This window comes from Gymnoscopelus braueri (assembly GCF_963280865.1).
Source record: "Gymnoscopelus braueri genome assembly, chromosome: 16".
NCBI classification, from domain to species: Eukaryota; Metazoa; Chordata; class Actinopteri; order Myctophiformes; family Myctophidae; genus Gymnoscopelus; species Gymnoscopelus braueri.
In genome coordinates this window covers 11586806-11603260 of record NC_137616.1, presented here as the reverse complement: position 1 = coordinate 11603260, position 16455 = coordinate 11586806, and the positions used below count along the sequence as shown (strand labels likewise).

General features: G+C 39.8%; 1 protein-coding gene across 1 annotated transcript; it reads left to right on the top strand.

Moving 5' to 3' along the window:
* The first annotated feature begins 1948 nt into the window (after positions 1–1948).
* Positions 1949–3607, top strand: LOC308103474 (4-galactosyl-N-acetylglucosaminide 3-alpha-L-fucosyltransferase 9-like). Its single transcript, XM_080453447.1, has 2 exons — positions 1949–2256; positions 2392–3607. Coding segments are annotated over exons 1-2 (1086 nt in total). The 5' UTR covers positions 1949–2254; the 3' UTR covers positions 3476–3607.
* Positions 3608–16455: the final 12848 nt, after the last annotated feature.

The following is a 16455-nucleotide window of genomic DNA, read 5'->3' as shown; positions in this document are numbered from 1 at the left end:
TGCTGTGTTTGCACATTGTTGTACTTTGCCCAGCAGATATGGGAGTTTTTTGTCATTGGTCATGTTTTCAAAATCTCCGTGTGTGGTTGTAATCTGTGGGAAGTATGTGTCTCTGATGTCTTGGTACAATGGACAGACGGTTAGGAAGTGTAGCTCGGTTTCCACTTCATTTTGTGTGCAGTGGGTGCATAGTCTGTCTTCTCTCGGGATACAGGTCTGCCTGTGACGACCTTTCTCGATCGCAAGACTGTGCTCACTGAGTCTGTACCTAGTTAAGATTTTTCTTTGTTTTGGGTAGACACACACACACACACACACGGACGGACACACGGACGGACGGACAAGGGGTAAAACATACTCTCTCGCCATGCCTTCGGCCTGGCGGAGACAATTACCAGTGACCAGATCTGTAGAGGGAGCAGTGGAGTAAATAAAATAATTTCCATCTCACGGACAGAAGGTGGGGTGCTGAGAGGCTTCCCACCTCCGAGAATAGACTTTCAACAACACAAAACTGCCTTTGTTTCGGTGAGTAGCGAAGTGGTTTTGTTTATTTTTACTGCAGTTGGAGCCCTCGCAGGGCAGTGGAATTAAATGGAACATGTTTAGGAACCCTGTTTTACCATAAAGTGACAAACAACCCATTTGGTAGAGCATGTTTTCAGAAAATTATTAGACCATTATTAGAGAAATCTTCTAGCATGATGAGGAAGTCTTAGACCTTGCATAGTTGAGATGTAGGATATGTGGAACAATGGAAAAATAAAGGTCAGAGACTCAGAGTCAAAAACCTCATACACCAGTAAGTACATGAGTGAGTGATTAGATAAGGATAAAGGGCATGACAGGATTTAAAGGAATGCAGTGTCACAACCAGTGGCCCACCGTAGAGGCAGGGCAGGCGGCCACCTGCCCAACTAAAATCTCGCCTCCCTTAGAAAATAAAGTAAAAGACTGACTGAAAAACAGGCAGTTAAAAAAATCCAAACAGAATAGTTGCCGTCGGACCATAAGCCTGCCTCGTCCATTCAAGCGGGCAGGCAGCTAATCACCATCATATCCATTCAGCAGAGCGACCCTCGCCTATAGTGTGTATGCCTTTGTCTTCATGGGGTACCAGGAGTGGGGGTCTGGGCCATCACCTGTACTCACCTGGCATAAAAGGGGCTCTGAGAGCAGCTTGAGCCATTCATTACTAAACTACAACATGAAGAGACCACCTCTGAAGAATTGATTGATTGATTATACTTGCATATTGTTTTTAGATCTTTCGCCGGGGGGGGGGGGGGGGGGAGAAAAAAAAATCTCAACTGCCCTAAATGTAATTCCTGGGAATGCCACTGGTCACAACTACTTGCAAGGGCTCTTAGTGTAACTTTAATCAGAGGTGAGTAAATGTATAAACTTGGAGGTCTGATGGTGACTTTGGACCCCCATGCTGTGGATCAAGGGTTTCCACTGATTATGATTGTGGAGTGTTATTATGGTTATATAGTGTTATTTTTGGACACTTTGAAACACTTTCTCTCAATAGTGAAAATATTTTTCAACAAGCTGTACTTGTCCAGTTCTGCCCTCCTTTGCTTTTGTAGCAAATGGATCCTTCTGAACAGATCTCTTTTTTACCTTTTCCTACACTTTAATTGTCTGACCACACCACAAACTGTATGAATCCATTGTCTTAAAAAATAAAAGGTTTCTCCAACAAAGGATTAAACACACATTTAGCTATTTTCAGGGAATTAAGTAGCTATTATCAAACATTACTTCTAGCTGTCTTGTGATGCAATAATGTACAGTAACATGTACAATACCACAAATCTCCTGCAACATATTAATGAGCATGTCATCCCAAATCTTTACGAGTCACCAACATTATTCAAACCAATTTGAATTCAAAAATTAGATTGAGAATATTCAGTATGTTTTTACATTATCATGAAAAAAATATATAGGCTATATTTTTCATTTTTTCAAAAGAAATAACTGTTCATTTGGTAGTAATATCATGTCCATTCTGTTATTGCAAGAACTCAATCAATATAAAGAAAAACCTTGTGAGGGGAGGAGCAAGAGAGAGAGAGGCCAATGGGACAAGACTTGACCAACCAGACTGAGCAACAGATCCCTTGGAGAGCCAGCACATGCAGAGAGACCTTTCTTACACCCTGACCATCAGACGCTTAAGGAAGCCAGGAAGCCCCGCTTCATCTGCCTGCCACTACCACGTACCAACTCTCCTGACTGCCTGACCATGTAAGATAATCTCTGATAAAATTGTAGATGAAAAGGCTCTTAAGCTTTTATGTATTTGTTTATTAGGCTTATCTTAATTTTAAGACATTGTGACACTTAGTGCTGTCAAACTAACTTATTTATTTTACTCCACAGGAGAAAGATGATGGGTTTAAGCAACAAATTACATCTTCTGATGATAATGGCTTTAGGAGTGATGGTCACAATGGTAGTATTTTTATTTTACTTTGAGAAGGCATCTCATTTATGCACATCTGAAATGCAAGAAATCAGGGACACTCTACCATTGGAGAACCACAGAAAGCCGATTGTCATTGTGTGGATCCCACCACAAGGTATAAAGTTTGATTTCAAGGACTGTGTGACCTATTATAACATAGATAGCTGTGAGCTGACATATGACCGATCTCTATACAATGAAGCAGATGCCATCATTTTATTTCATAGAGACATTCATCCAAACTTGGAAAACTTGCCAAAAGCCCCACGACCTCATTTCCAAAAATGGATTTGGTATCATATAGAGTCACCGACTCATACAGAAAGAACACCAGGTCTGGAAAACCTGTTCAATCTGACACTGAACTACAGACGAGATGCTGACATCACAGTAAGGAATGAGCTTCTAACAAAGAAAACTTTGACAGATGATGATTTTTTCTTGCCAAAGAAAGACAAGTTAGTTTGTTGGATTGTGTCCAACAGCGTTACAGCCGGTGTAGGTGCCAGGGTACAATACTTTAAAGAATTGAGTAAGTACATCAAAGTCCACCGCTATGGTGCAGCTTCAACACGACTAAGCTATGAGGACTTTTTCCCAACCTTGGCAAGTTGCAAGTTTTACCTTGCATTTGAAAACTCCATTCACAGAGACTACATCACAGAAAAGGTGACCGGACCTTTGGCAGTGGGAACGGTGCCAGTCGTTCTGGGCCCACCAAGAGAGAATTACCAAGAGTTCATCCCACCTGGCTCTTTCATTCATATCAATGATTTCCCAGATGCCAGATCACTGGCAGAGTATTTGCTTCAGTTGGACAAGGATGATTTGAAGTACTTGCAGTACTTCCAGTGGAGAGAGTCCTTCAAAGCTACGCCTCATCTTCTGACAATACAGAATGAGTTCACTCAACCCATTTGTCTTGCCTGTGATCACATTTCACGGGACAAGGGTTACAATGCTGTACACAATCTGTATGACTGGTACTTTTCATACTGACAGTAGTCAGATTTGTTGCACTTATTGTTCTTTTAGTTTATATTTCAGGGTTTTTTTCTATTGTTTTAGACCACACATGGGCAACATACGGCCGGACCCGGCCCTTTGACCATCTCAATACGGCCCGCCTAGTCCAAAAAGAAAAAAAAATGACTGCCATTAATTTAAAGGGATATTTAACTTTCAAAAAAACTTTGGGTCATTTTATCATCTACTCAGGCTTTTGTGAGCCCCCCAGACCGTTTTTAAGTTGCTTGATTCAGTATTTAGATATTTGATATTCATTTTATCAGACACGCCCCCTTCCTATACAAACCCATTATAACTTCAAACTCAATTTTTAACATGTTAGATTAATCAAAAACACCCGTCCTTGGTTTTGGTGACTCACCCCACCCTCCTAATACGCGAGGGGGCCTGTTTTTTCTATGTCTAATAAAATGAATATCATATATCTAAATACTGAATCAAGCAACTTAAAATGGTCTGGGGGGCTCACAAAAGCCTGAGTAGATGATAAAATGACCCAAAGTTTTTTTGAAAGTGAAATATCCCTTTAACTTGACTCCAATTAATAGTAATGAATATTTACCATTTGAGTACATACCTGCATTCCTCCATCCGTATGTACTTTGTTTTATGTTTATAATGTAACAGTGAAACAGGGATTGAATCAACCCCTGAAGAACACCTTTCCAGGTAAAACGTTGGTATTCATTTAATAGATCATATCTGCATCATGGCTATGATGGGCAGCGTACTCAAGTTCCCTCAGCCCTATGCTCCCTCAGCCCTGTTCCCTCAGCCTTATGTTCCCTCAGCCCTATGTTCCCTCAGCCTTATATTCCCCCATATCAAAATAGACCCTATGTTCCCCCAGCCCTATGTTCCCTCAGCCCTATGTTCCCTCAGATTGGTAAAATGGGGTACATTTTTTGTTCTTGTCTGTCATGAGATATTTTTTAGCAAGATACCTAAAAAAGTGATAGACATATTTTTAACATGGGCCATGGAACTGAATCCTACAAAAGGAGTGTGATAATAGACATGGCATGTCACAAAAGGTTAAATTTTTGATATCTCAAAAATGTATGGACAGGTTTAGCCTATACATAAAGTTATATTTTCTTGCTAAAACAAAATGTTGTTTGTTAAAGGTTAAAACACTATTTTCTGACAATAATTGCTATAGAGTGTTTGTTCAGTAACAGGGGTCTCCCCATATCTCCAGCTCTTTAATAAACAGAAAATACATTTTCAGGTGGGCTACCAATTTCACCCTACCAGGAGAGAGAACCCATTTATCAGCTTAAATGTTAAAGTGTTCTTATTGTCTGTGCACAATTGCATATACATAGCATCACAAATAATCTAAAACTTGTTTGAACATTCATGCAGTCATGTAATTATGAGAAAAGTAAACAGGTTATCCTTTCTGCAAAAGGAAACCTGCCTTGGATCAGGGTCATACATTTATTTTTATCGATTATGACAATTGAGTATCTATGACAGCCTTCCTTGGACACTTCCCCAAATAGTGTTTGGAGTTCCGTTTTTAAGGCCCGTACATCTCCATAAATAATATAAAGTGCTCACCGGGTAAGCACTTTATATTATTATTATTTTATTACCCCTACAGTAACAGAAGGGATGTTCATGTACAATTCACCAGTGAACTAGAAAGGAGAACTAAAGTCTATTTACTTTGCTTTATTGGCTGTTAGATTAGGTCAATCATATCAACACTTTTTAATAAATGACTATATATAAAGTCACTCGTACACAGAAAAGTTTGACGAGTTTCCACTGTCAAACATCTCTGCCCAACGAGGACACAAATTAACCGGCGCAGTGCTATCTACAGTATACTCATTGTCCCATGATCTATTGAATACAAATATATATATTATTGTCCCCTCCATATTTTTTGTCTCTTTTATAAATAAGAACCGAAAATGAATTGGGAAAAAAGCTCCGTGTCTGTGCAGCACAGTCTATTCACAGTGTCTATTGAAATGACAACGAACACAGCCATAAAGGAAACGATAAGGAAGCCATAAAGGTATCCTTTAGCCTTAGATACACACAAACCTTCTGGTTGGGAGTGTCTTTAGTCATTTATTAAACAGCCAATAAAGTATTGTCAATAGACTTTGGTTCTCCTTTCTAGTTCACTGGTCAATTGTACATGAACATCCATTCTGTTACTGTAGGGGTTGAAGGTATACAGTTAGTTAAAATTGAAATGACAAAATCTCAATAACATTGCTCTGTTTTAGTATTGCCTGGGTTTAGTGTTAACCACTTTCAGTGTGGCGTCCCTATTTTGGTCATGTCATTATAGGCGAACATTTTCAAAAATACAACTTAGTTATAATAAAGCAGTGCTTAATTGAATTATATGATTGTACCTAGTGGGCTATACATGGTCATACATGTAACATACAGTACAGTTGGATTTGAAAACTATTTTGTTACATAATAAGCATCTACATGTAGCTATTATACTTGTATGTCAAATATGGTCTGAAGAATCAATAGAGAATTCTGGAAATTTGAATCTGGAAAGTATCGATTATAAGTGTCACTGACGGCCGAGATTTCTGACTAATAACATTAATAGTTGATGGGAGTGGGACACTTTTTAAACATTTAAATATTTGGGCTTTCTGTAAGGTATTAACACATTCATTGCCAGGTATTAATTAATTAATTCATCCGCCACTGCCAGCGGTTTTACCTTATTTTGAGTCCTTTTGACGATCCACAACCCACACTATGCGAAACACACAGAGACTTGTGTGTTCACCGCAGACCCGCTGACAGACATTTACAGACATTCACATATTGTCAGTTTTCGGACAATGTTGGTCCTGGTCCGACCAACTTGCCACTTGCACGATACACACCGGATCAAATGGGACACACACAAGGTATGCCCGGGACACACAGACAGACTGACCTTTGGGGTGACACCCAGAGTGGAAGTAGGGCAGCCCCCCCTTCCTCAGGGGACCCCAACAGGTGACACCAACAGCACATTATGGCAGGACTATCTGTGATGCTGAGGGAACATAGAGTAGGGCTGAGGGAATATAGGGTTGAGGGAACATAGGGCTGAGGGAACACAGGGTTGAGGGAAAATATGCCTGAGGGAACATAGGGTCTAAATTGATATGGGGAACATAGGGCTGAGGGAATATAGGGCTGAGGGAACATGGGACCTAATTTGGATGATTTTTTTTTGTTAGAGATTGAGGGAACATAGGGTTGAGGGAACATAGGGCTGAGGGAACATAGGGCTGAGGGAACATAGGCATGACCCCACGAAGGTCTCTTTTAACATGAGTTGAAAAGGTGGACAGTAATCTAGATGATGGAAGACGTTCACAAACAGTATTCTCTTTTAACACGAGTTGAAAAGGTGGACAGTAATCTATCATGAGTTTAAAAGAAAGGTGGACATGTCACTCTTTTTGTCCCACTCCCCACAGACAAAACACACTAGTGCTATTCAGAGAGCTGTGGGTGGAGAAGGTTACTCAGTCATTTGTCTGACGTGAAGCCATCATAAAGGAAGCAATTTGTTGCGTCAACAAAGTAAACTAGAAAAAGTGCTCATCGGAGCACAGGTCTCCGCCAGGTCAGGCGTTAGATATAAACAACCATAATAACAATGTAGTATAATGTATACTTGTGTGGTGATTTAGCCAGGTAGGGCATACAGTTTCACAAATGTAATTTAAAATATTGTGAAGAATATTCAAGCATAAAACCGCTCTACATCCTAAAGCTGGCTTTGTTTGTATTTCTGTGATAAAAATTAGATGTTGTATGGCGATTCTGAGACCAAGAATCGCCATACAATGACTAAATTGATTGATTGAATACTTCATTAGTCAGAAATGTAAACAGCACGTCGTACATCAGACATTAAGGCTAAAAGGATAACACAAAAAGACATATCTGTGCCAGTAGGTCACAGATGTATCTCCATAATTCTTTTCCCACATAAGTTTTACACTTTTTGAAATATCTAACTGTAATTGTATTTGTCATGTTATTATTTCCACAAATGTGTTCAAATATGCAAATCATCTCATTAAATATGCACAATACCAACATGTTCTTAGCATAAATGGATTCTACTGGTAAAATCACAATTTCAACTGTTTATAAGACCATTGGTATTGTCTAGAAGTCATAAATGATTCACACACATCACGGTTTCACATGGGTAGATTCGTTTAGAGAATGATAACTGCCATTAAGCCACTAGATTGTCAGGGTTATCATACCAAAATATAAATTAGAGACGGAAGACTAGGAAGGCAAACATACAAAACAATTACGGTCACCTTAGGTGGAACCAAAATCTAGCTTGGCCCCTGGACTAAATGTCATGTCTCACCTAGACACAGGATCTAAATGTCTCAAGCAGGGAGATAAAATACAACCACCCCATTTGTATAAGTTATATTGTATTAACATACTCTACCATACAGATTGGACAAAATTACAGTTTTGATAAAGAGACATTGTTTGTGTTTTTGATTTCTTCCTTATGTTCTACAATTCTAAGAACCCAAATGTATAAAGAAGATGTTCTTCTTTACACAGCTTCTGGCCTACATGTAATCTGTTACTAATCACCAATTTCGGATGCTGTCAATGCACTGAATGGGACATTATCACATTAATTTATGGGTCTAAGTAGGTGAGATACTGACCTACCGACGGGGCTCAGTAGGTGGTTTGTATAAAGTATAGTTTTGGACCGCGACGGAGGCGTCTCAAGCAAACTTCATCCACGAGAGGCACCACCAAGCGAGCTAAAGCGAGCGAGTTGCCGTGCCGAACGTTGTGAAGTTCGCCTGAGCCGACTCAGCGTTATGTACCGACGGGCACAGAATGGTAAATCATGTTTTGGGGTGAGCGTTTACCCCAACTTTCATCAACCCACAGAATAACGACAAAACACCTCTCGTCGGTAGGTCAGTATCTCACCTACTTAGACCAATCAATAGTCTGATTAAACGTGATAATGTCCCATTCAGTGCATTGACAGCATCCAAAGCAAGATGGAGGATATAAAAAATGTAGTACTATACGGTGTCACCAGTAGTTAATGATAGTTGTTTCCTTGTTTTTTCCAGTAAGTCGTCTAGTTTCATAGCCATGTTGTTTTATAGATTAAGAACATAGATGATAAACTTTATTTATATAGTGCTTTGTGAAATAAGGTTACATTCTTCTTTCAGTTGTTCCAGTAGTTAATGATTGTTGCTTCCTTGTTCCCTCCAGTAAGTTGTCTATCATAGCCATGTTGTTTTAGATGTTTCAGTAGTCAGATTTGTTGCACTTATTGTTCTTTTAGTTTATATTTCAGGTTTTTTTTCTATTGTTTTAGACCACACATGGGCAACATACGGCCGGACCCGGCCCTTTGACCATCTCAATACGGCCCGCCTAGTCCAAAAAGAAAAAAAAATGACTGCCATTAATTTAAAGGGATATTTAACTTTCAAAAAAACTTTGGGTCATTTTATCATCTACTCAGGCTTTTGTGAGCCCCCCAGACCGTTTTTAAGTTGCTTGATTCAGTATTTAGATATTTGATATTCATTTTATCAGACACGCCCCCTTCCTATACAAACCCATTATAACTTCAAACTCAATTTTTAACATGTTAGATTAATCAAAAACACCCGTCCTTGGTTTTGGTGACTCACCCCACCCTCCTAATACGCGAGGGGGCCTGTTTTTTCTATGTCTAATAAAATGAATATCATATATCTAAATACTGAATCAAGCAACTTAAAATGGTCGGGGGGGCTCACAAAAGCCTGAGTAGATGATAAAATGACCCAAAGTTTTTTTGAAAGTGAAATATCCCTTTAACTTGACTCCAATTAATAGTAATGAATATTTACCATTTGAGTACATACCTGCATTCCTCCATCCGTATGTACTTTGTTTTATGTTTATAATGTAACAGTGAAACAGGGATTGAATCAACCCCTGAAGAACACCTTTCCAGGTAAAACGTTGGTATTCATTTAATAGATCATATCTGCATCATGGCTATGATGCTGCATTCATACAGGCAGATGCAAAGATATATTTGAATATTTGTGTCGCTCTGTCGCTTTGTATCTTTTGTAGTACAGCTGCAAAAAACAAAAACAAAATTGTAACAGAAAATTCTTGTTGTGAAAGCAAGGACCTTATTCTAAAGTAGTCTGGCATGTCTACCGAATTCATGCAGTTTTAACATAATTCAGCACTATGTGTTTTAAGTTTAAATTCAATTTTACAATGTGTGGCCCTTCACTCATTTTATCGAAGTCAGTATGGCCCTCTGGAAATAAATCTTGCCCACCCCTGTTTTAGACTATTGGTTTAGGTATTTAAAGCACAAATTACTACTACCGTAGATTATACTGTTTATTGTGTTGATGTACTTTTTATGTTGTCATTGATGATATTTAATTGATTGATTGATTGATGTACTTTTATTTAGTAAGACATGAGAATCACAGTACATGGAAGTACAAATTCATAATACAAGGTCTACTAAACTGGAAGACTCATTAAGCACTTAGCTTGTTTAAGATGAGAACCCCATGCACACAAATCATGATGACATATAAGACAGACAGATATACACACTACTATACAGAATGTCATACAATCAGCTTTCACGTTACTGGTATGAAGAGTGAAAAAAATATATACGATCACATTTGATCGCATTTTTACTATGATGCCTTTCAGACCCAAATTTAGATCAAAGAGTTTTTCTGTTGCTCATCGTTGATTATAACCATCAGTTGAGTTGCAACAGGTTCCATTTACAGTACCCTTGCTGTTTTATGCTATTAAAGTTGTCTAGTTCAATGATGTCGTTTGAATGTATTTATTATTATTATTATTATTATTATTATTATTATTATTATTATTATTATTATTATTATTATTATTATTATTATTATTATTATTATTATTATTATTATACACTACTAGACCAGCCAACTATTTAAGTTGATTTTTAAGTTTAAAGTGTGTATCTGTTCTAACTGAGGTTCCACAGTGATAACGGTTAAACAGCATATTCTATTTTTCATTTTCTTTCTGGTGTAAAATGGGCGCTCCCCGTTCAGCTTTTCCCACTTCTACTGGTTTCCCACATGTACCGTAACATATACATTTGAAAATGGCAGATCTACAAGCCCATAACGAGTGGCATTGCACGTGTTGTGAGCTTGTAGATCTGCTATTTTCAAAAACAATCTTGAAAACAATTTGGAATGTTTTTGAAACATTGTAAATACACAAATCTTGAATGGGGCCCCCTGGCATAATAGCCACTGATGAAAACCGAGGGGGAGAAACCCCCCCCCCCCACCCGTACACACACACACACACACACACACACACACACACACACACACACACACACACACACACACACACACACACACACATAACACTTGGTTGCATAGTGTTCTGTCACTATGAACGTCAGATCTCACAAAAGAAGCAAAAAAAAAGCAATTAAAATATGCGATCTAACATAAGGCCTATCCGCGCACGTTTTGTGGTGGACCCGGGATGGAGTTATGAAATGTTTCTACCGTACCATTCATCCTAAGATATCATAACGTCATAGAAAAGGTAAGAAAAACTTAGTCCAAAATTCTCCTTTAATGGTATAGACTGTGTGTGTGTGTGTGTGTGTGTGTGTGTGTGTGTGTGTGTGTGTGCGTGTGCGTGTGTGTGTGTGTGTGAATAAGCCATGCACGTGGTCAATACTGATATAATCTCATCTTTTATTCAACTCAGGACCATTGTTGTGTGTGGCCATGACATCATTCCCTAAATCACTCACTAACCCCCACTGTCTCTCCTCTCACTCAGGCTGGCACACCTGCAGCAGATCTGGAATTGCTGCCGCCCCAATTACAGCCTCTATAAAAGACAGATTCATTTCCACTCCAGACACAGACCCAGCAACATCTCAGAACCCACACCACTGTTTATTAAAGCCTTTTCTATAAGTTATTTAGTTTACTTTAGTTTGGTAATTCCATCCATTCCATTCCTTCACAGATCACATGGTATGGATCACAGAATCATACATAGACATTGTATATATCAGTGTATAAATGTCTCTGTGGTGCCCATGCCTAAGAGTGATAAATACATTATTTAAACAAGGGGGAGAACATTCTAAAGAAAAACACCCAACTTAAAAATAACGTTTGGCTTGTCAGATTAAAGAATTCAAATGAATGTCAACATGGATAGATGATTTATATAATACTTTAGGTACGTTTTGTCTGAGATTCATAATACTAGCATTCTCACACGCAAACAGGATGTGAAACTAATCACCAAGTCTGTTGTCATTACATAGGTTACAGAACCTCTGGTTTCTATGCAGGCCTTATACCTTCCAGTAACCCTTCTAGTATTATTCACCCTAAAATTACACATGTCTTATCTATACTTTAAACTAGAGCTTAAGCTACATAAATACCTGCTGTGTGAAAATCTAAACTCTACATAAATATCATATGATGCTCACTATTATGTTCACTTTGACACCTTTGCAGAACGTGACCTTTCAGCCTCTCTCAACAGTTAGTTTCAACCAGCCAAACGCTACATCTCTGTGATGACCAAAGGTAAGAGTATCTGCTTCACCTGTGAGACCCATGGTGACACATTATACACCTGAGTTCAACTGAACCTGTTCCTGTGAGATATAAGATGATAGATAATAGATGTCATGCAGTAGACAGAGACATATAGAAACTGTGTCTCCATACGTAGGGGTGGGCAACTTTGATGATGGAGAGGGCCATCATCTATGTCACACAAAAGTAGCAAAAATAGCCAATCTACAAGCTCAAAACGCGTCGCAGTTTTGAGCTTGTTAGATCTGCTATTGTTGCTATTTTTGAATTGGAATCCTGAAAAGTAACATTTTTATTTAATTTCAAATGCATGAAGTTATACTTACGTTAACTTTATGAACTTAAATACAAATACATTGGACATAAAAAAGACAATAGAATTTTAATAGTAGTCATTAAGCTACTAATATAGACTAAAGTAATTAAAGCAGGTCATGTTTGCATGTTTGGAATTGTAACAGCTGAAATCAATAATATATCAGTATTCCGATATTAAAGTTGTACAATGCAGATTCACAAATAACGATTTTTAGCAACTTCTGCTGGTCACTACCGTCACTGCATACAATTTCCGTAGTCCTCGATTACCCAGAATTCCATTTGTTTTCACCGGAAGCCGGAAGCGTTTCAAAAAGCGTTCTTTTAATTGTTTTATACTATCTGCGGATCGTTTCTCTTAGCCAGTGGAGCATTAGTTACCATGAGCTGTGCTTTCTTTTTCTGTTCTTTTTCGATCTTCCAATCCTACATTCTCTTAAAATCAGCGTGAGGTTCCTTTTTGTTATTAGCGCGGTAGTTCCTGGCCAAACAGGAAACCGTTGCGGTAGTTCCTGGCCAAACAGGAAACCAGTGCATTTCCGCCTCCGTTTTCCGGCCAGATGACGTCATTTTCCCGGGAAAGTCCCCCCCGACACCGCTCAATAGAAAATATATAAATAAAAGGCTTCCGGGGGTGAAATTCATGGAGTGGGTGTTGTGAAACTTTTGCCACTCACAAAAGATATACAATTTAACTTTAGTTTTGTTGAAAAAGTTACCTAGTATTACTTTAACCTGCGGGCCGCATTAAGTGAAGGTGGGGGCCGCATGTGGCCCCTGGGCTGCCAGTTGCCCATGTATGTATTAGTGTGTATAAATAAACACTCTACAAATCAACATCTATCAATACACTGATACAGACAGACAGGCAAGCAGACGGACGGGCGGACGGACAGACCGACATACAGAGAGAAAGACAGACAGACAAGATGGAGAGACATGGAGGACAGATAGTATCTGTGCTGCTGTTTGCATTGATCTGTGATCTGTATATTATTGATTATCAAACAAAGACAACTTCCACATTGTTTTTTCAGGAGGGGGGGGGGGCATCATGTGTATGAAATCAGTCCAAATGAAAGTGAAACAAACACTGCAGGGGCTTTGAGGAGAACCAGATTAATGTTGTTTCTGAGGGTTCTTTGGGTTCTGCTGGGTCTGAACACTGTTTAAACTGTAGAGCAGTGGCTCCCAAACTAGGGGTCGGGACCCCAAAGTATTTCGGGGGGTCCCCAGATGATTAGCTTAATGTGCAACATTGTTTTCTCACTCAACAGTAAACAAACCAACATACAGTGTAAGTATATACAGAGTATCTGCACGTTTATAAAGTGACAATTTAATGACTTTTAAGAACTTTTTGGCCAAATTGTCAAACATGACGTAAGAAAGAGGCAAACATTGTGAAAATAGCCTCGCAGTGTGAAGAGTTATGAGCTTGTTGATCGGCTACTTTTACAATATCTATCTGTGGAACCGAGTCAAACTAAGGCCACGTCTACACAGAGACATTTTTAGGTGTAACCCTAACCCAGAGTGAATAACTCTGAAGGCGTGTGTACACCTAAAGACGCATCTTTCCTGAACAGATGACGCCATAGCTCCACCTCTCGCTTAACCCGCATGCGCCGAACCTGCATGTGCCATCCCCCCCCCCACCCAACAACAACAAACATGGCGGCCCCCGTCAGCGTTGCGTTCGTGCTGCAGAAGCTACTTAACGCGATAGGGCTTTTACAGCAAAATGCTCCTACACTACCACCGTCAGCAACAAGTGGACATGGAGAACAGCATATACAGCCTGTTGTTTGTGTTTACATCGCTCTCTTCTTTCTCTTTTGGTGATTTTTGGCAGCTTTACAGCGCCACCCACAGGCCGGGGCATATATACTACAGTGGATTTGTGGTGTTTTCAGTGGTTTCGCGTGGACACACATTTCTTGAGACGATTCCGTGTGTACGGTAAACCTTTTTAAAAACGACTGACATTTTTTAAAACGTCTCCGTGTGGACGTGGCCTAAATGTAATGCCTACGATTCCAAGTGCTTGTCAGGGTGGGGTGTCCCCAGTTCAAATATGATTATTTTGGCGGGTCCCCAGTTCAAATATGATTATTTTGGGGGGTCCCAAGTTCAAATATGATTATTTTGGGGGGTCCTCAGTTCAAATATGATTATTTTGGGGGGTCCTCAGTTCAAATATGATTATTTTGGGGGGTCCTCAGTTCAAATATGATTATTTTGGGGGATGAATAGTTTGGGAACCACTGCTGTACTTGGTGAATGGTGGAGCTGCTGCAGGTCTGTACACAGAGACAAAAGTTAAAATCCTGAATTTAACAACTTTGATACAGTGATGTTGCTAGGTTTTCAATGTAATGGGTCCTGGGACCCAAGGGTGGTCTTTTAGATGGGTCCCAGGCACATTTTATGAGTCCCACAAAAATTCACACCCTACGTGGTGCCCGGTGCTTAGACCCGGTTCGGTGCCCCCCTGGGACGGTTTTGTCAACCGGGGGGGGGTGGGTGGGGGGTGGACATTTCAATTTATACGCTCTACACTTTAGAGATGCGTTTGAGAACGCCAGCCTACTGCAGAAAAAGAAAATTGTCAATTGAAACATGGTTCAATCAATCAACATCGCATCATAGGTTAATAAAAAATGAAAGCAGCTATTAGTCGACAGAGATGTGCAAACTATGTCTCAAAGGTAAACAAAATAAGATTTGCGTTTCTTTTTTTTTCTTTTTTATCCCGCGATTTTTGTAACCCATTTTTTTCACCCGGTGCCAATTTCCTAAGTGATCCTGGGCGCTACACCAGCCCTACACCAGCCCCCCACAGTAGGGAGGCCAGGGCCGAGCTCATGCTTCCTTCAGGCATGAGAGCCAACTGACCTTCTTGTCACCTGACAGGGGGGAGTTTCCCTGGTTGGACGTAGCGCGTGGAAGGAACACGTTATTCCAACCAGTTCCCTTCCCCTCCATCAGGCGCCCCGGCTGTCATGGGGGAGGCGGTATAGCGACCAGGATTACTACATGTTTTTGTGAGGGTATTAACTACCCTAGGAGACACGGGGAGAACATGCAAACTCCACACAGAGTAGGCCCTTTCGCCAACCCCACCTAGGGTTTGGGCGCTGATGACGCGGAGGAGAAAACACGCCCACAGCGTCCCCGGCGGGAATCGAACCCAGGACCTTCTAGCTGTGAGGCGACAGCGCTACCGACTGCGCCACCGTGCCTCCGCGTTTCTCTTTTTAATGCTAAAATGAGTGTGAAGTGTAGAGCAGAAACAATCTATCAGTACACAGAGCATCTATCAGTACACTGCTACATGTTATGAACATCCATATTCTTAAATATACATGTTAATATAAATATCTCACAGTGTCATGTGGGTCTGTACAGTATACTGTATCATAATAGCATGCTTCATTCGGTTATTTGGATAATTTTGAAAACTGTGTTTTGGCATGGGGTTATAAATGGAGTGATAACACACAGAAAGCTACCACTGCTGCAATGCTATCACATATTTCCTAGCACTAGGGGTGTATACCTTCCCAAAAATCACAATGAGAATTATTCCCCACAGATGATACGGATATTGAAAATTGCTATAGTAGGTCGGTATAATTAAAATATGTGGAAACAGTATGTTATATTGTAACCAGCAAACAACACTGTATATCTACAGTATATATTTATTGTAGAATAATACTGACACTTGCATGTGTTCCTCAGTCAAGTAGGCTAACAATAATTTGGTAAATTATTGATAGCTTCTGGGAAACAAATTTCTTTATGGTTTTATGGATCATGTCTTATCTTTGTGCGTCATATCAGTGTGTTTGTGCACAGACAGTCTCCAGTAGAGGATGTCTGGCCTACAGCCAGTGGACCTGGATGGGAGGAGGGGTTAGTGAGCTAAGATGAAAGGTTTAAATCATACTTTAG